Genomic DNA, 19916 nt, shown 5'->3' with positions numbered 1-19916 from the left:
TTGTCTGAATGGAGGGGGGGGGACGGAGGCCCCCCTCGCCTCCATCCAAAAATCTTGCCCACATACACAGCGATACACAGAAAGATTTCCGGGGGAACAGATACCTGGATTATTTCCTTGCCTCTGGAATACCTGACATTCCAACACCTGCCTGAGGACTAAAAAAACTGTATAAAAGACCTGAGTGACACTGTCAAGGAAGAAGAGAGAAGACGGCACCATAACATCACGGGGCAACGCAACGCATCTTGGACTCTCACCACCCTGACCGTTGGTAATATAATCTCTTTCTGACTTTCTCCTTCTAATTCCTTCCCTCCTCTCTCTCTCTCTCTCTCTCTCTCTCTCTCTCTCTCTCCATTTTCTCCCTCTCCCTTCTTATGTCCACTTTATCTAATAAATAGCCTAGCTGTTGATACTTTGGCCTCGTTTGTGCCTTTAATTTCACAACACGGGAATATTTAAAAGAACTGTGTCTCCGGACCGAGACATCTAATGTCTCCGGACCTTGACATTTAATGGCGTAGTCGGCAGGATTCCCGTGCAGTGAAAAGTATCACAGCAAAATTATTGCATTTCTGAGAACCCCGAAATGTGTGTGTGTGCCTGAGACGTACTTTTAGTACGAAGCGAGAGTGGAGTCCAGATTCGCGTTTCCACTCGCCCGCGAGGGAAGTGGCCGGAGAAGGACGAAGCGAAATTTTCAGAGAGACTGTGTGGGAGTTCTCAAAAGCTTTAAATGTGTGTGCTTTCTCGGGGAAGATTATCCGGGGTACAACTGTTGGTTTTATAGTGTGACCTCCTCGAGAATCCTCTGTACCCTGCTTTAAATTTGTGTGTGCATTCCCGGGGAAGATTATCTGGGGTACAACTGTTGACTTTATAGTGTGACCTCCCCGAGAATTCTCAGTACCCTCTTTTAGGAAACCCAGTGTTGGTGATATTTGTAAAGTGTGGCTTTCCCGAGAAGCCCAGTATTGAAGCAAAAGTTGAGAAACTTCTGCCGGTGTGTGTTCGCTCAGGGAAACAGAGTAACTCTTCCCTAAGAATCACAAGGTTGTTATCCTAGTGTAACAAAAAAAAATTTGAGGTACAAAAGCTAAGAAGCTTTTGCAAGTGTGGGTTCACTCAGGGAAATAGTGTGACTTCCTTGAGAAGCCCAAGTTGTTGTTGTTTTTTCTTGTGTGTGACCTCTCCTGGGAAATCTATTGTGCATTTTTTCCTGGAGAAGATTATTTTGGAGTAAGCCTTTTAAAAGTGTACGTTTTTCCAGGGAAGATTTTGCTGGTACAAACAGTGTTTTGATCTGACTTCCCCGCGAAACTTAGTGCCCTATTAAGAAATGCTTTCTGAAACAAAAGAGATGGCCGGGAGTGAGAAGCTTTTTAACCTTTTAGAAGTTCACGGTGCCCGCCCATCTGTACAGGTACTTGACTGGGCCCGTGAAAATTGGCATAATTTCCAGAGTGTGGCTGATAGAATTGTGGCCCTGCAGAAAGATGCACGAGCAAAAGCCGGGAAAGGCAAAGGTTTTATTTGTGCGGTTTTAGGTGCCTGTTTAGCCGCCTCAGTGAAGGAGAAAGATGAATGGCATGAACAGGAGAATATAACTATTTCCTCTTTGCAGGACTTAGTTTCGTCACTACAAAGCCATGTTGCCACTTTGAAAGACGTAGTGGCAGATCTTAAAATTCAATTGGAAAAGGAGAGGAGGCAAAATTCGTATTTGGACTCAAAAGAGGGTGTGAATTACTTGGAGTCTGCCCCTATGTGCCCTCGGGCAGAACTGACAGTGGCTAAGGAAGCTGCTGCGCATATCAGACCTCTCATTAAAACTGAAGTTTTATATGAGGATGGGGAGGTTACCCCCACTATCACAACCAAAGAAACGCCTTTCTCCTACACTGAATTGGCCAAAATTCGTGCAGAATTTGCACGCTCTGCTGAGGAATCTGAGGTGGAATATGTCTGGCGAGTTTCAAAAACTGGAGGTGATCAGATTCTGTTAACAGAAGCTGAAGCCATGGGCTATTGGGGTGATAATGTTTTTCTAACTACAAAAAACAGAAGTGGACCCTGGAGTCTTACGCAAAGAGCTGCCTATTGGGCAGGGGGGTTTGATCCAAAGGAGAGGGGTGAACCCCTAATTCTGCGGGGAGGGATGAATCAGATAATGGAGAATGTGCAAAAAGCTGCATGCCTGCAGATGATATATGAAAGGGAACTAAAACATCATTTTGAATCCCCTCTTTCTATCCTGGTGGATGCAAACAGAATGACTCCTTTGATCAGGGGCCTCTCTGACTTGCTTAAAATAAGAGGTATCCAGCTTCAAAAAGAAATAGCTAATACCCCACTTTCTTCCAGGACATGGCAAGATGTGGGGAGGGAATTATTAGATTATGCTAGGCAGTATAGTGTACCTGAGGAAATGAAAAAACCTCAAACTAGAGGCTTGAGACATGTGAAAATGACTCACCCACCAAGCCCCCAGGGCCAGATGCGCCGTATTCCTAGTAGGCACCTGGCTGGGGGCAGGGAACACTTGAATACCCGGCAATATTGGTGGGGGGTGGGTCGGGAGAAAGGTATTCCAAAAGAAGTGGTTGATGGGGTAGCCACGAGACAATTACGAATCATTGTGCAATGTTGGCCCGAGCCTAAAAAGAGGGCTGAGGTCACTGCTCCCCTCTTGGCGGGACCATTTCATGAGGGGAGGGATATGGCCCCCAGGGCAACTAAGGGCTTCACTTCCCAGCGGTGAATTGGGGGGTGAAGCATGAGTCAGGAGATCACCAAAAAATTGTACTTGGTTTGGAAAAAGGCTTTTGTTTGTGTTTAGCTTGGCCTTGAGAGAACCTGAAACAATCAACGATACTTACAGGCCCATTCAAAGTAATTATCACCTGAGAGGGTGGCTCTGAATGGTAACCTGGAAATACCAGTTTTGTATGTTTCAAGGTTGTGTTTCTTATTTGTGTTTCTTATTTAAGTTCTAATGCTAAATTTAAGTTCTAATGCTGAAGACTACCTGATGTATTGTCAGAAGGACTTGTCTTGCTACAATATGGAAGACTTCTCAAGTTTTGCATCACAGAAGACATCTCTTCAAGGACTGTACTTTCCATAACCCCGCAGACATTCAGATCTGGACTGAAGCTCTCACTTCAATTCCAAACTGAAGGACTGACGGGGTGGGGGGGGGTATGGGTTTGTTTGTTCTCCTGGATTCCAGGAGGAACAAGGATGCTTTCACCTTGTGTAATTACCTGGTTTAATTTTGTTATATTTTCTTAGCATTGTCAATCTTGTATAAATCCCTGTTGTATACAGTGATTCAACATGTAGTGTCCAATATGGTGTGCAACAGATTTGTGCTGTTAGCCAATCAAAACTTATGTCTATTGCAAAAATTGTTTAAAACTTCTTTCCTTCCTTTTCCACTTCTTTCCTTTCTTTTCTTTCTTTCTTCCTTTTATCTTTGATTGACGGGGTGGTGTGAGAGACTAATAAGTTTGTCTCTCTCTATGTGAGTCAACAAAGATAAAAGTGATAGCAGAGCCACTGGAAAGAAGGTGGAAATAATCCTGTCCACCAATCCTGGATGCAAATCAGCTTGTGATTGCATCATGATAACGTCGGACTACAACAATGGACCTAACGACCCAGCCATCACGCTTTTTGGACAGGGTGGTTCCCGCCCATCAAGTACCTTGGGCAGGGTGACAACAATGGACCTAACGACCCAGCCATCACGCTTTTTGGACAGGGCGGTTCCCGCCCATCAAGTACCTTGGGCAGGGTGATACGATGGTTTCCACCACCTGTGTAAAGGAATGTGGGAAGACTTGTCTGAATGGAGGGGGGGGGGACGGAGGCCCCCCTCGCCTCCATCCAAAAATCTTGCCCACATACACAGCGATACACAGAAAGATTTCCGGGGGAACAGATACCTGGATTATTTCCTTGCCTCTGGAATACCTGACATTCCAACACCTGCCTGAGGACTAAAAAAACTGTATAAAAGACCTGAGTGACACTGTCAAGGAAGAAGAGAGAAGACGGCACCATAACATCACGGGGCAACGCAACGCATCTTGGACTCTCACCACCCTGACCGTTGGTAATATAATCTCTTTCTGACTTTCTCCTTCTAATTCCTTCCCTCCTCTCTCTCTCTCTCTCTCTCTCTCTCTCTCTCTCTCTCCATTTTCTCCCTCTCCCTTCTTATGTCCACTTTATCTAATAAATAGCCTAGCTGTTGATACTTTGGCCTCGTTTGTGCCTTTAATTTCACAACACGGGAATATTTAAAAGAACTGTGTCTCCGGACCGAGACATCTAATGTCTCCGGACCTTGACACAGGTCTACGGACTTCTATGACTAGGTCTAATCCATAGCACTGTACAGATTCAAGCAAATCATCTAACCTATTTTTGTCAAATTTACTCCTAGTGGAAATCCTGCAAGTATTTAACCTATTTCAATCATCATTCCTCTCTCCATTAAAGAGGAAAAAAAGTAGTTTGAAACAACAAGCTGAATTACTGCACTTTTTCAATAGAATCAAAATCCTTTAGCATCCTTCCACAAATATTTATGGGTCAGAAATCTGCCATGGTAGATATGACCTTATAAGCAAACACAATCTAGATTTCCTATACACAATAATGCATACTTATGGATTTAAAAAGGAAATAAAAAGAAAAATACCTTTGTTCAGAAGTAATTCATCCTTAGAGGGAAAAGTAAGGTACATCACAGCATGGTTTTACAAGAATTACTAACAGAAAGTATAAATCTTTACTTGCCTATCAATGCCCATATCCAGCTTCACTTCCATTTGTTCTATGATATCCTTTTTCTTCTGAAGGCATTCAGATAATTTAGGAGAAGAACTGCAACAGCACAGAGTGTTGGGTGTATGACACAGTGGTCAGTTAAAATTGTCCACTGGCTCTGCTCATTATAACAGGATTTTGTGACATTTTCCCATCAGAAAAGTCTAGCTGGCTTCAAAACAATAAATCAACCCCTGAACAGCCACCTGACCCTGAGCAGGATCTGCTGTGCGCTGATGGGCAGCACTGTCACACACTTCAGGCAGTGTTGCACCCACTGAGCCTCACCACTGCTGCCAGCCCCTGGCAGATGAGCAAGGAAATCCAGATTTTGAGCGTGCTCTACCTCAAGTGCATCTGATTCATGGATCCAAACACCATGCATCTTTCCTGTCACTCACGTGTGGCTTCCAAGGCATGGCCAGTTGCTCGCTCTGTACCTTCAGGAGTCTCAGCAGCCCTGACATCACCAGCTCATCCTAAAGGGCAGCCACATACCCCCTCTAGTACTGGCCTGTAATGCAGCAATGATGTCTCTAAGGAGCAGCTTCTCTCTCCTTCCTATCAATGCTCTTGGAGCTCCCTTTCTCCCATTAGTTCTCCAAGGAAATGAGTTAACTTTCCTTCCTCCCCCTCCCGTTACAGTATTTTATCTTCCCACATTAAGCTGAACCACCCCAAGAATAAACTCCTCCTAATAGAGATGATGAATGGAAAAAACTGCTTTCATCTCCAAAAATGACCATTTGCAAAGAAAATGTCAATCAGAACAAAAGGTACCTGATTAATGGCATCAGATGATCATTGAACTGCTTGTCAAATAAATGGAAAATAGTATTGGCCTGGTGGACAACATCCAAGAAATAGAGATTTGCATTCTTTGAATCAGAAGAGGGAATGCCTACAGCAAAAGAAGTTTCATTAGGATTGTAATGATATGCTGCTCTTATAATTAGTGTGATGGTTTTTTAAACATGCAAAATTTTTCCATGAATGCTTAAACCACCGGCTTAGAGTTTCAAAAATTTAGCATGGTGCCATATATAGAACACTTCTCACAGCTACAACAGGTAATAACCACAAGCACAGAAATATCTTGCTTTTCAAATTTCTAAAACCAAAATGGAACAGCCAATTTAAACATTTCTTCATTAGGAGAATTTGATGCTTTCAAGTAGAAAAGACAGGTTCACACTGTCAAGATTGAGTTAACAGAAGCAGTTTCCTTTTTTACCATCGCTCTTCAAATGGCACAGGTATGCAAACAAACATGGAATTCTCACTAAATGGAAGGCATTAAGCTTTAATATAAAAAGATTCTCCTGCTGTATCACAGAGAACAATTAAAATAAGTAGGGAGTGCTGATGTCCCAGTTTCTGTGATACAACTGTTTCTGAAGACGGTAGCTCGTTTCCATCCGCACATCACATCTCCAAATGGAAGTTACACTTTAGAAGACGTTCAGTGCCGACTCCCAAACACACAAAACAAATTTCATCTAACCGGTGCATTCTGAGCAAGGTCAATCAATAAGGCACAGCAAGGATCTGCAAAGATCATCTGCACAAAAAGGCCAACGAGATGAAATGCTCAGAAAATATTAATACTCACCAGCAAGGCCTGTTTCTAATGCATAATCGATGTGTTCAGTACATAAGAACTCTACAAGCATAGAGAAAATTCTGAAAGCATTCTTGGGTAAGTCAGATGGATCAGAGAGCTTTGAAGAAAAAGAAAAATAATTTATCCTAAAGGTCAGTTCTACATACATTTGAAAGTTTATCCCATATTGCGTAGGGGATAAGCTTAAAATGTAACAAATATTCCAGAGTAATTGGAATTTTATTCTAAATGAAAAGTAGCTATACAGAGAACTATTCAGGAACAGCCTTTAGTATCAGTATTTGACAGTAACAAGTAAACTGAAGCTGGCATGACACAGGATGCTACAAAAAGCAAAAGTATAAACAGTTTCTAATAGTAATAATAAAGGTAGATGCAAATTAGTAGTCCTTAAACCAGAATTGTCCGAATGTAATGTCAGGAACTACCTAAACTGCGTATCACTGGATGCTGGGAAAAAACCCCACACAGAAGAGACAATTGTCTTCATACCCTGCCTTTTTTCCCCTCTTTTGCTAAGCTTCTGCCCCTGGCCATAGCCAGAGGCAGGACACTGGGTTAGATTGACCTTCAGTCTCACCCAGTGCAGCTGTTCTTCTACGACTGCCACAGTACTACAGGAAAAAAAACCCAAACCACAACTACAGACTGAACCTCAGCTCCACTTACCACAGTTCAGCAGGAGTCAACAGAGCATGAAAATTTTTATTAAGTGAAGTAATGCCCACATACACACAGAGCATCTGTACCTTCATGAGCTGCAAGCAATGTGGGATTTTGGACAGCAACCTGTTAGTAAATCCCTTTTCTAAAGAAGAATGTGACAGGGCTTTTGTACATAAGAAACACAGTTTTGGTTTTTAAGGAATTATGTGGAGACTCCATGAGGCTAGGAGTAAGAAAGAATACTACTGCAATTCAAGTTAATTTATGTAACAAAAGACCAGAAGATTTCTGCCATATTCCCAAAAAAACCCTAAAAAATACACAACAAAACCCCCAACAATAAAACACTGTTACAGAGATTTCCAAACTCCAAAATACTGCACAAAGCAGTTACATTCAGAACAACCAATTTATTTTCCCTGAAGCAGTCACAGTTGGGACAGACAGCGCATCTGTCATCTCCTATAATGAATTAGCCAGGGATACATGTAACTTCTTTTTTGCTTAGTGAGTTGCCTTGACCCCAATCAAAACCTGAGCAGCCTGTATGATAACAGAGCAGTTAAACAGCTGTAATTCTACAACTCTCTATATAAGCCAAGATTCATTTAGCATTGGTTCCCATCCCAACGTACATAATTCTCTTCAGACCTACTGTGACAAATTCTGATCATCACAGGAAAGAGCAAAAAGAAGTTTTACATAATTGGGAAAAGTTAATTTCCATCATGAGTTTAACAATTGCTTCTAGTAACTACCATACTGAGTTAGAGTAATGATCTACCTGCTTATCTTGCAGTCACTGACTGTCACCACTCCAACGGTGGTCATCCCAGTGTGTACAGGTAATAGTGCCCTATCAATATTTTGTTATAACTTTCACCCCTCCAAGTAGAGAAAACATTAAAACTTCTAAATATCTAAAATGTAAATGTTTTTCTGCACTAAGCTAATTTAGAATGTTAGAGGCAGTAAAATTTGTTAGAAGTCATTGTAGTTTGCCTGTAAAAAAAACAATCCCTAGCATTTAAGTTTTGCAAGTAAATTTCAACAGTTTTCATTTATACTAAAGCAACAGACAAATAGTAATTGACAGGCAATAAAATCAGCAATTTAATGAGAAGGAAAACACTTTTTATTGTGTTAGACTACAGCACTGAAAGATCATTAGAGGGTTACCAAAGTAAACCATATTAAAGGTTATTCCTCTCTGCAATTTTTGGTTAAGTTGTCAAATGTTGGAAGAATCACAGAATCACCAAAATTGGAAGAGACCTCAAAGATCATCAAGTACAACCTGTCACCACAGACCTCGTGACTGTGGCAAGTGCACCAAGTGCCACAGGAAAACAACTGTTGAACTACTCTCTGCATTTTTAAAGCAGGAAAAAAAGGTTACACTAAAGGCTTTTCAAGTCTTCAGTCTAATTTAGTAAGAAAAGCAATGCAGACAATAGGTTCAACCCTCCTTACTCCTTCCAAAACCAGACAGCATTAAAACTTACACAATGCAACCACTCCCACATTTTAGAAGCAAAAACCCCTTAGCCTCCACCATGACCCTGATTCAAACAAAAATACAAGAAATAATTAATGTACTTCATTTGTTCCTATTGCACTTCAAAACCAAATCTCAAATTTCTATCACTAGTTCAGATCACAGGAAGTAAACTTACCCTGTGACATCTTTCAAAAGCTTGCTTAGTTTCTTGCAAAAGGTTAACCACCACTTCTTGTGACAGAAAAGTTTCTCCATGTGTGTCAATGCTTGGCCCCAATGGCAAATTTGTACGTTGCCTTATTCTCTCTTTGAGGTCCTGAATACTAGAACAAGGATATACCATATGGAGACTTCAATGGATGGAAGCTCTGAAGCTCTAATTCAACAATGATTTAGTTGTTAAAAAACAGAACCCAAAACACAGTTTTTAGGAATCACAAGCATCACAACATTCTCACAAGCTTAATAATTGCCAGCAAATGCAGAGCTACCACATCTGATCCCACAGTCAATTGTGTTCTGCCACGGCATGTTCACACCATGGGACCAGCTATTCCCCGTTGTGGAGTAAGAGTCATTTAAATTGACTCTTAAGGCATTTACGCTCTGCAGACCAAGTATAGCCTCCATACATTCTGTTCCACTGCACATTCAAAACACTATTGAGAGCTTTCTATCCCATCCACACCCATTGATCCTCTCATCCTCATTCACTATCTCAGCAGTCCTGATTTAGTCAAGCATGCTCCAACACATTTTCATGCATAAAACAACCCATACACTACAACCAATTTAATTTTCTCCAAGAAAATTAAATTTTCATCTTTGTTTTTTAGTTCATTTAATTACTTTGCTGCTTCTCTTCTCTCCAAATCACTTCTCTTTCCTGACACACTGAACCCAGCTCTTTGGAAGGTGAAGTAGTCTTATCACCTTTGCTTCACACAAGTTTTATTTCTCCCTTTCCCACTTCTCACTACTTCTTGATTAGTTTCTCTACTCTGAGTATAATGAAGTCTTGTTTTACCTTTCTCTAAGTCCACTGCATCTTCTGGGCTCATTAAGAGCTTTCTCACTGACATTGCTATGGTCTTTTCCCCTTCCTAGGTCTTGGGAGGGGACCACAAGACCTGGGCAGGTGAAAAAAAATGTATGCTTTTAGATACACACACATACATGCTTTAGGTACCTTAATTTTGCTTCAGTCCTTTTGTGGATCTGGATCCTAAGTTGAAACATAGGTTTAACTGGTATTTTTCATTTCCCATGAGCATACAAATACCATGCATCACCTTTCACATGTACCAAGAGCAATACACTTTTTAGCAGAAGTTAACATTAAGTGACAGCAAATTACCAAAAAAAAAGCTGTAGGTCATTTTAGAAGTTCGTTTGCATTTCATCACTGTACATCTGACATGGTAAATGCTATGTTTCTCCCCTTATTTCCTCCCTTCCATTTCATAAGTAGAAAACTTGACAGAAGAAACTTACCCTCCAGTGCCAATGGACCTCTTCTGGTGGTTTTTGGAATCATAATAGCGTTGCAGAATCATAGCACTCCTACTTTTCAAATAACCAATTTCCACCTCTATGTAATTCTCCAAGTAGGGAATGAAAATGGATTTGATAAGCTTAGACAAGAAAGTCTGCTTATCAGTACCCAAGTTAAATTCCATCAATTTGCTTGACAGATTAGTAGTTCTTTATGCAAAAGAAACAAAGAAGGGGAGAAGAGGAAAAGGTTGAATTTGTATGAATTACATGTTTGTAAAGTACAAAGCACAACAGAATCCTGATTGCTATTAAGGCTTCCGGCAGCTTTACATTTAAGTAAAGAATTTCACATAATTCATGTTTAATTACATACCGTACATCTGGCATCAAGTAAGTTACCAGTGAAAGCTGAGGACTGGCTTTTGCACAGTTTTAAAGTTACTCTCTCAGAGTCACAACACTAAATACTTCCCATTAAAAATAACAATGGCAACTGTAAGTTTTCTTTAGCAAAGCAATCAGTGTAAAATGTTAGCGGCATAAAACATCCCCTATTTTAGTCTAGATACAAGGAAGACATTGTTTACAGTGGGAGTGGTGAAACATTGGCACAGGTGGTCCAGAGAGGAAACACTCAAGGTCAGGTTGTATGAAGCTCTGAGCAACATGATTTAGTCAAAGATGTTCCTGCTGACTGCAGGGGGATTGGATGAAGTGAACTTTAAAGGTCCTTTCTAACCCAAAGAATTCTGTGACTCTACATCATGATAATAAATCAATATGCTACATGAAAATATCTACAGCAATAATTCCATCATCAATATATAAATACCTTGTATATAGATCATAAAGATTCTTAAGATACTGTTCTGCATCTGATTTCCTATAGTCTTCAAGCTGGTCCTTCACATAACTCTGCAAAATTTGGGTACATCTGTTAGAAGATAAACTAGCAATCACAGGTCCTGCTCACAACTTGCTAGATTAAGTAGAGTTAACTTAAGTAAGATATACCTTTTGTAGTTAATTCAGACATTCTTTGGTTTTAAATCTCCTATTTACAGATCCTGCATTATCTAAAGACAGACTGAAATGCATCTTTTAGAAGAAAATTATTTCATAATACAAAGCACCAGTGTGTGATGCAAAGACAAAAGACAGATTGCTTTGAAAATATGCTTGTCCAGCCAACACAAAATCCTCTGTCTTTCAGAATCAGAAGTACCAGAGGCCTAGGGGCATTTCTGCAGTTGACAGTAAGCAAGGGAGATGCTTACATATTTCCTTATCATAATACATAAAAAAGCAGATGCAAGCTTAGAGCCTTCTTATTATTTGTACAAAATTATTATTTAACATAAAATACCAAGTTAAAACTGACAAATTTGGGGTTGAAACACAAACTCAGTCTCTATACTGTAAAAAGAATCACATCTACAGGGAAACTGCTTTTTGCAACAAATAGTCACATTATTGACTCTGACACACTTAAGTGAGTGTGTTCACAGGATGGAAAACTTACTATCCTCCACTACACCAAACTGCAGTAAATGCAAGACAGGATTCACCACAAGTTGTTTTTACTTAATGCTAATCTCGCACATGAAACCCAATTCCAAGAATGAACAGATTAAAAGATACTTATTAAATATGAAACTTTTCTGAGATATTCTTGGTAGGGGGCACACAGAAGAAATCAAATTTGCATATGACCTCATGTGAATAAGCCAATGAAGACACTGATTCCTTATAATTGTACATATTGAATTTGAGTATTGTCAGTTGCACAAGCTGCTTTCATGTGGGTTTATCTGAATCACTACAAAGCAATCAGTTGTGATTCTACATCCCCATGTAATATTACAAATACTGCAAATTCTCATTAATTATCATTACTAGACACAGTATTTTGGTTTAAGTTTTCCCCAACAAACTTCAGTAAAATTTTAAATACCTGAAGTTTAACTTCAAAGATATTTTGAATTAGTTTGGCTAGCACAGTCTCTGGATTGCTGAAGACTTCTCCAACTTGTTTGTTCACCCGCTGGCAGAGAATGGCTGCATCTTCAAAGACGTCATTCCTCAGGAATGCACCCTAGGATTTCATAATATATTTACAAGAACCTATACCACTAAATAAATAATAAATCAACACCCGAAGAGATACATGTAAACTAAAATGCGTTACCTCTTGACACTGTTTGATGTACACATCAACACAATGGGAATAGCCCTATGGAAGGAGCAAAACAACTCAGTGTTAAAGCAGGTTCTCCATGGTTTTAGTATAGACTGAAGTCAAGGATATACAACCCCTGTGAAAAAAATGTTGAAAAAATCCCCCAAAATACAACAACAAACCAAACAAAAAAGAAAATACATGAAAAAAACAAATCAGAAAACATTCACCAAAAATGCAGATGTTTTCAAACTCATTTGTGTCACAAATCTGATGTAATGTCACTTATCACCACTCTACATGGATATGGATGACAAGTTTCACCACTCTCAAGCATAAAAGTCAGTCCACACACACACACAAAAATTTAGAATGGTCTCCACTGACACCACCTCCAATCCCTTGGCATCTGCTTCTCTTATTCCCCTTCATTTCATTTCAGATGGAACACCTCAGTATTTTTAAAGTCACATGTGTTATCTGATATGGTGGCTGCACAAACATGCAAATATGTTCACTTAAAACAGGCTCTTACTGTATCATGTGTTGTTTTATGTATGTACTTAAATTAAACACCTCAGTTTTTACCTTGAAGTGAAGCAAAACTGCTGCTACTTCTCTCATTCTGGATATTTCCCCTCTTCGTTGTGCACTGGTAAACTCTTGTATTAGCTGGCACTCTAAATCATGGTACTTACCTGGGGAGGAAAGGGGATAACAACAAAAATCCATCAGGCTTCGTATTACAAGCACCGACAAAAGCTGCAATACTGACAGCACTGCATACCCCTTTAATCGTCTTTAACAATGCAAATATAGGAATATGGATTGCACCAGATAGATAACTTACTTGCTATCTTTGATTTTACTTCAGAAAACCTGTTAACAACAAAAATACCATGATTAAATTCAAATCCACATCACAAGGGAAATCACAGGCATCCCAGATCATGAGGAACAGGTACTACTTAAAAATGAAAACATGTAACACAAAGACGACAGAAAAGTTACATGCTTTATATCCACAAAAACCTACAAGCATCCAATTCAAATCTAGCATTAAGTCAGCACAGCAAAATTATCCCATTAAAAGTCTGTTAAGCAGTTTAGGATGCGCATGGAAAGATGATCCTGCAACACGAGTGGGTGAACACAAATTCAAGAACAGAAGAGATAAATAAGCACACAATCCATTTCCAAAGCTGCAGGAATCATGCAGCAAAGCACCAAAAAGTAGACAAGGGAAGCATCAGAAAACTATACCTACATGAAGATTACTTCTAAAAGATGTTCAGATAGAATTTTACCTGTCAAAAGGCAGTTCCTGTGCAATCAAATGCAGTTTCTGAATAATATCAGCTGCCTCTTTAATCTGTTAGGAGTAAAACATGACAGAATTATTAAAGGTGGTCTGATTCTGTGCCTTTCCTTTCCTCCTCTTCCTCCACTGTCCAATTTTCATACATATAGTTCCTATTTGTAAACTTGGTTGAGGTGATATACCCATGGAAGAGATCACCCCTCTAAAGTTCTAGTATGCACTTTTATGATGCTTGAAGTTTGGAAGATTTTAACATAAAATTATATAGATCAAAACATGACAAAAGCCTTTTATGATAGTTGCACATTGGGCTTGTCTCCGTAGGTGCCTAAGCTACCTGGACAAATAGCTAATCGTTGCTCTATAGCTATGAAGTTTACAGACCAAAGACTCCTCAAGGCTGATGAGATCAGAATGTGGCTAGAGCCATCTCATGAAAATCTGCACTCTTCCATTTGGGATTAAAATACGTAAGTAACACAGAGCTGGTTGAACTGCAACATTATTCTTTACAAGGGGATTAGGATAAAAGTCTTACTGACTCACACCTAACCAAGAAGAGGTATCTGCTGAACTCAGAACTGAAACGGTTAGCAACCTTTTCAGAGAGGTCAGGAAAAGCACTAGGGAAGTCTTTGCCATTTGTGAAATTAGCTGTATCCAAAAAAAGAGATGACGGTGCTCAGGAGGAAGGGGAACAAGGGGACTCAAGCAAAGCATAATTAAATTACATTCTTCTAAGGAAGGAGAAATGGAAGTTGTGTTAGAAATTATAAACTCTTGCAGTTCAAAGCAAAGATCAGTTAATCTTACATCTACAAAACAGGAGTGGTGGAATGAGCACAAAAGCTAACAAAGTTAACACAGCATGTAAATATCTGACATCTTGACAGCACAACCTTTCATCATTTGTTCTTCCCTGATCAATCAGCACGGGAGGTGCACCTCAGCAACACTCAGGGACTGCTTCACAAGGCTGACTAAAACTACAGAAAACACCAGTTCAAAAATGTGGGGAACGCGGCTGGCTGCAACTCAAGTTCTCTGGATTTCAGCACTCAGTTTTGGCTGACCCAAACCAGACACAGCTCTAGGATGGTTTTACATGCTTTGCTACACTGTCTTGGTGACTGGAAGTCACCTCAACATGGGGTAAGAAATTTCTAGCTACTACATTCAAGCAAAATCTTTATAAGCTGACACAACAGAGAATATGGAGAATATCTCATTCTTCTTGCTAGTCATGTTTCTGGGAACTGAGTGAGAGGAAAGAAAGTAATGAAATCCAGAACTTGCGCCTCTTGAGAAGGCAGGAATTAAAACTTTTCAAGAATAGAACAAGATGCACAGGTAAGAACAGAGAGCACAAGCATCACAGTAGGTTGGCTGTTCAAAGACAGAGGCTCTCATAAAGAACATCCATTCTGCTTATTAAGAGCAGCTTATGTTTTGAATTGTCAGCTCACAATAGCCTCTTAAGTCAAAAACAGCCACGCTCCTCAAATAAATCCAATGAAACAGCAGTTATTTCTGTTGGCTTACAGCAACCTTAATACCCAACGAGCAATTGTGATCAATACTGATGTCATTAATACACTCTATACATTCACAGTTATTTACTAATGTTACCACAAAAAACCCCAAACCAAAAAAAAGATCAAAATCACACCAGAAACACAACATTTTCTTTGTCTCCTCTTCACACAACAGCTATTAACTAACTTAAGATTTTCATGAATCCAGGGCCTTTTCTTATGCACAGCAGAAGCCATGGCAAATCAGTTCTCCATGGTTTCTGCTTAAATCCAGACATATTTCATTTTTAATTCAATCAGGCTTCTGTAAACTATTACATCAAAATAGATATAGATTCTGTAATATACAACTTAAAGGATATCATATACCAAGAAAATATCATAGACAAATAATAGCAAGAGAGAATCTGAATGCAAAGCATCTTTATGAACAAGTTAAAAAGAGGAATGGAATAATGTTGAGTACAGAACATAAATGGAGAAAATTATGTAAGAATAAAAGTAAACACATAAGCAGAGGACACTGCTAGTGCATGATAAACAAGTGAGCTGTTGGGTCATTCTGATAATTTAATTGTTTTAGCTGGAGTCATTTGCTCACTTCAGCACTTTAGCACAGGAGAGGGACTGGGTAGCTGGCAGTTCAAGGAAAATTGTAAGGATCCAGAGAAGAAAACACAACACACATAGTATAGGACAAGACAGCAATGAAAAAATCCTTCACAGAGGCAATTAAGAATTTGCTCAATATAGTCAGGAGAAAGCAAGCTGGGAAGCAAAACCCAAGTCAGGGGGAAAAAAATAAAGAAGGAAAAAGAAATCCAGCAGATTTTTAAGAACTGACACTACTGAGAAAAATCTGAATTATCTAAGAAGTAACTGCATAATTCCTTTCTTGCCTCTCCTTTCACAGCATTGCCTGCCCTCAATGTCTCAAAGAAAAACCTACACGTCTGAGAGATGGCATAGTGAAAAAAATCTTAATGCTCTCAAAACACTATGTAAAACCCACATCAGTTCAAAGATCAAAAGACACTGACAAAGCCCTAAGGTTTTACAGTAACAAATATTCTTAAATATCTCCTAGTTTAGAACTAATTTATTTTATAGATGCCTTCAGATGTGACAGCACATGTCTAAGCAGGTTCTTTAGTAAACACACTGCTTCCACTTACTATTTAAGCTAGAAGGCAGAAAGCTACAGAACAGTTCTAACCCACATTGAATGAAATAGTTCTAAACCAGCTAGTATCCAGAAAATCTTGTGTTTCCACACACTTCCTCTGCAGACTGCCACAACACTTCTAGCCTTTACTACAATCATCTCCCCTCACATTTGCTGAATGTCTTATTATCTTTCAGGGTGTATAAAGATTCATTTGTTGTCCAATTTCCAGGTTAACCCTATTTATCTACCATTTTTTTCAGATCCTCCTACAAAATATGAAGAAACTTGAAGTCATAAGTAAAGCAAAAGTTGAATTCTATGAGACTCTCCAGCAGACAATACATACTTCCCTGTAACTTATACTTTGTTATTTACCATGTTGCCATTAAATATTTTTAAATGCTTGCTTTATTTCCACTTAAGGGGAAAAGAAAACAAATAAAAAACCCCAAACAAACAAAAACCTAAAAAAAATCAAAACTTAACACAGATCTGGAAAAGGCTGTCCATGAAAGAACTTCTGTTACATTGAATCCTTTCTGGTTTCCTTGGAAGCCAGCGAAGTTTTTCTGTACTCCTTAGATTAGGGCAAACTATCAACTGGTAATTACCATATATCCACAGACTATGATTCAAAAGTCATTCTGCAATTGACTTCTTGGAAATACAACTATATGAAATTATTAGTTTTCTCCTTTCCTTGAGAGACACCTTCAGCTCAGTAGAGAGGGGATGACTATTAACCTATTCTCAGGTCCTTTAGGAGCTGCATTTCAAGCACAAGATTTTGCTGAATCGGCAAACCAAGTCTTTGCTGCTCCCACAGACTGTAATTTTTTTTCCTGACTACAATCATACCACTGCACAGAATTTAAGTAGAGGGGAAAGATTCTTCAGGATACATCTCAAAGAAAAAACACACACACACACACAAAAAACCCAACCTAAAACCAACCAAACAAAAACCACCCACAACCCAAACCAACAATTTATCTTTCAGACTGCAGAGGGAAATCTAATGTGTGCCCTTTTGCTTACAGCTAGACACTTTTCCTTCAGTTTATTTTCATTATCCACACCATTCAGATTATATTTGCTTCATGAACATACTCTTGGGAGCATAAGAAAAACAAAATACTTCAACATTTCTTTGAAGTTTTCCTGCCTGGTTCCTCTAAATTCAGAGGGTGGAGACATAACCACAGGACTACACAAAGACCAAAGCCATGCTGTGACAAAAAGGTATCCAAGGCCAGTGGACTGACCCAACAGAGCAAAGTTTCACAAAGAAGTTGTATTCAGAAACGTTCTGCATTACAGGGTGGATCTGAAGCAAGAGGTTCAAAGAGAAAAGGCAGATATTGTATGCACTCTAAAGTTGCCCTCCCAGCGTTTCTCAAATCTCTGATAATTTCATAAAATGAAAAATGCCAACATTGCCACATTAGGCATCATTGAATACAAATGCTTTATCAGCAATCTGCAGCCCAGTGTTGTTAATTTACATTTCAGAACAATGAAACTTTAACAAGTCAGTCACTCAGTGGCTTGAAGTCTGACCATGGTAAGTCATGGTAGCAGCTTGTAATTAGGGCCGTAGTGCTTATTGCTTTGAACTGCTTTCATCCTGCTGACAGCTCTTACCTTTTCAGAGTTTGTAAAAACATCAGACTTCAGCTCTCCATCCAGAAACTCATTAAAGTATTTCATCAGCTTCTGAGCCTCCACAGCCCGTTGCCGTGGCGTGTTTACCCCCTCCAGTTGGTCACCAAGGTGACAGACCTTAGTTGCTACATAGCTGATGTGCTCATCTAGTTCTTGGAAATGTTGGAAGGCAACCTGGGAGAACACAGACACAAAACTCATGATTTCCATTTACTGTACTTTAAGAAGCACATTGAAAGCAGGCATCATCATCTCAGAACCACTCATTAAGTGCACACAGTATCTTTAAGTTTAGTGTCTTCCCTTTAACTATTGTGAAGGCTCACAGCTCTCAGAATAGCTAACACTTGTTAATGGAACATGCAAAGAGCTTAGCCCCCTGTGACAGGGGAAACTGTTTTCCAACAAACCCTCTTCACATTTACCTCAAACAGTAGCACACTGTATCATGAAATAAGAGCAGATAATGCTTTTAAAACTTGCACAGCTTATCAGTCACTTTTGATTTTACCTGGTTGCTTTTCTGCAGCTCTTGTACTTTCTTGGCAAACTCCTTTGCTTCCTTCTGGCATTGCTGTTCTAGTTTCTCCACCTTTCTCTGAATCCTTTCATCCATAACCTGTAATTCTTGGATGTGATTTACAAATTCTTCCAATAATCTGATTTAAAATAAAACACAAGAACGTAGATTTTAGGCAGAAGGACACTGTCTTCTGCAGGGAGCTGAATAAAACCTCAAAGAAAAGAACTTCCCTGCATGGCAGATATAATCATGTCTAACTTAGAAATGCCATTTTGTTTTGAACTACATCATTCTCTAAGCCTACATGAAAACTATGTGACCATATAAAAGGTAAGCCAGGGGAGAGGGGAATACCTAAATACTGCCCACTCAAGAATATGGCCCTGCCACAGATACAGAAATCCCTCTATCCACTTAAGTCTCTTAAGGACAAAGAGAGCTTAGGCCACTACATCACTTCAGTGTAAGGGCTTTAACTGGAAAACACCTTCCACATGTTATTGTAAACTTGTAAATCAGCATCCTATTAATAGGCAATGAATGCAATCATACAGCTCAGAGCATTGTTTTGCTTATTACCCTGTTGCTTCCTGATTTCACTGCTTCCTACAAAATACAGTATTTTAAGGGTTTTCCCCTGTTCCTTCCCATCACTTCCATTTTTCTCCTAGACTAGCATTTTACTCTTCCCAAACACACACATCTGGATGTCTTCTCAAACTTCCTTTATTCTTCATTCCATTCTCAATGTCTTTCTCATTCCTTTTGTCCATTCTGTCCCATTCCAGTTGTCTTTTCAACATAATTTTCTAAACATCCCTGTCACTGATATCCATGGAATGGATTATTTCCAGATCCTCCACTGCCATAAAACTCATGCTAATAACTGAATATATATGAAAGATTTGAAACTCTGCTGTCCAGGTTTAATGTGAAAGCAGAGGAGAAGAAATGGGAATCCCTTCCAGAGAGTTATTTCTAGACTGCTCAGGAATCTGCTTTTTCATAGATAACTCTGTTCAGCAGGTATACTGTGAATATGAAGCTTTTCCAACCTGCAATGCCACTGAGAGGCAGAGCCAGCATGATGTTCCCTTCCTGGCTCCCCATGCACAAGCTAGAGCATCTCAGCAACCAGAAGCTAAAAGCAGAATGTGTTAGTCTACCCTCATGCGACTTCTTCCCAGTAATAACTACCGTACCTCTCCTCAGCAACATCTAGAGCTTTCTCCAGGCAACACCAAACTGATACTAAAATGCTTCTCTCCAGTTGTATGGAGGGTCACTGCATTTTCCATTGTATCTTCTGCTGCTAAACTGACTGGTTTTTACACTGCTACTTGGAGCCCAGGAACTGTGTTTTCCTCCACTGTATTGGTCTAAGAACCTACTTCA

General features: G+C 39.5%; 1 protein-coding gene across 3 annotated transcripts in view; it reads right to left on the bottom strand.

The window, feature by feature from the left end:
- EXOC5 (exocyst complex component 5) overlaps nucleotides 1-19916 on the bottom strand; it is a 36541-nt gene that overhangs the window by 7030 nt on the left and 9595 nt on the right. The window contains exons 3-16 of one of the 3 annotated variants that reach the window (XM_068149013.1): nucleotides 18510-18657; nucleotides 17978-18172; nucleotides 13617-13681; nucleotides 13160-13188; nucleotides 12898-13007; nucleotides 12319-12363; nucleotides 12085-12225; nucleotides 10963-11045; nucleotides 10128-10337; nucleotides 9823-9858; nucleotides 8809-8956; nucleotides 6455-6563; nucleotides 5623-5743; nucleotides 4813-4899 (exon numbers count right to left, since the gene is read on the bottom strand). In XM_068149013.1, the coding sequence (XP_068005114.1) occupies nucleotides 4813-4899; nucleotides 5623-5743; nucleotides 6455-6563; nucleotides 8809-8956; nucleotides 9823-9858; nucleotides 10128-10337; nucleotides 10963-11045; nucleotides 12085-12225; nucleotides 12319-12363; nucleotides 12898-13007; nucleotides 13160-13188; nucleotides 13617-13681; nucleotides 17978-18172; nucleotides 18510-18657 (1527 nt within the window). The remainder of the gene's footprint in view (nucleotides 1-4812; nucleotides 4900-5622; nucleotides 5744-6454; nucleotides 6564-8808; nucleotides 8957-9822; nucleotides 9859-10127; nucleotides 10338-10962; nucleotides 11046-12084; nucleotides 12226-12318; nucleotides 12364-12897; nucleotides 13008-13159; nucleotides 13189-13616; nucleotides 13682-17977; nucleotides 18173-18509; nucleotides 18658-19916) is intronic. The other 2 variants (XM_068149015.1, XM_068149014.1) reach the window with 2 other exon arrangements.

The sequence above is a fragment of the Melanerpes formicivorus genome, unplaced genomic scaffold, assembly GCF_026170545.1.
Source record: "Melanerpes formicivorus ecotype bairdi unplaced genomic scaffold, bMelFor1.0.p_v2 SCAF_17, whole genome shotgun sequence".
In the NCBI taxonomy this organism is placed as follows: domain Eukaryota; kingdom Metazoa; phylum Chordata; class Aves; order Piciformes; family Picidae; genus Melanerpes; species Melanerpes formicivorus.
The sequence above is the reverse complement of the archived record's forward strand: the minus strand, read 5'-3'. Positions and strand labels throughout refer to the sequence as shown.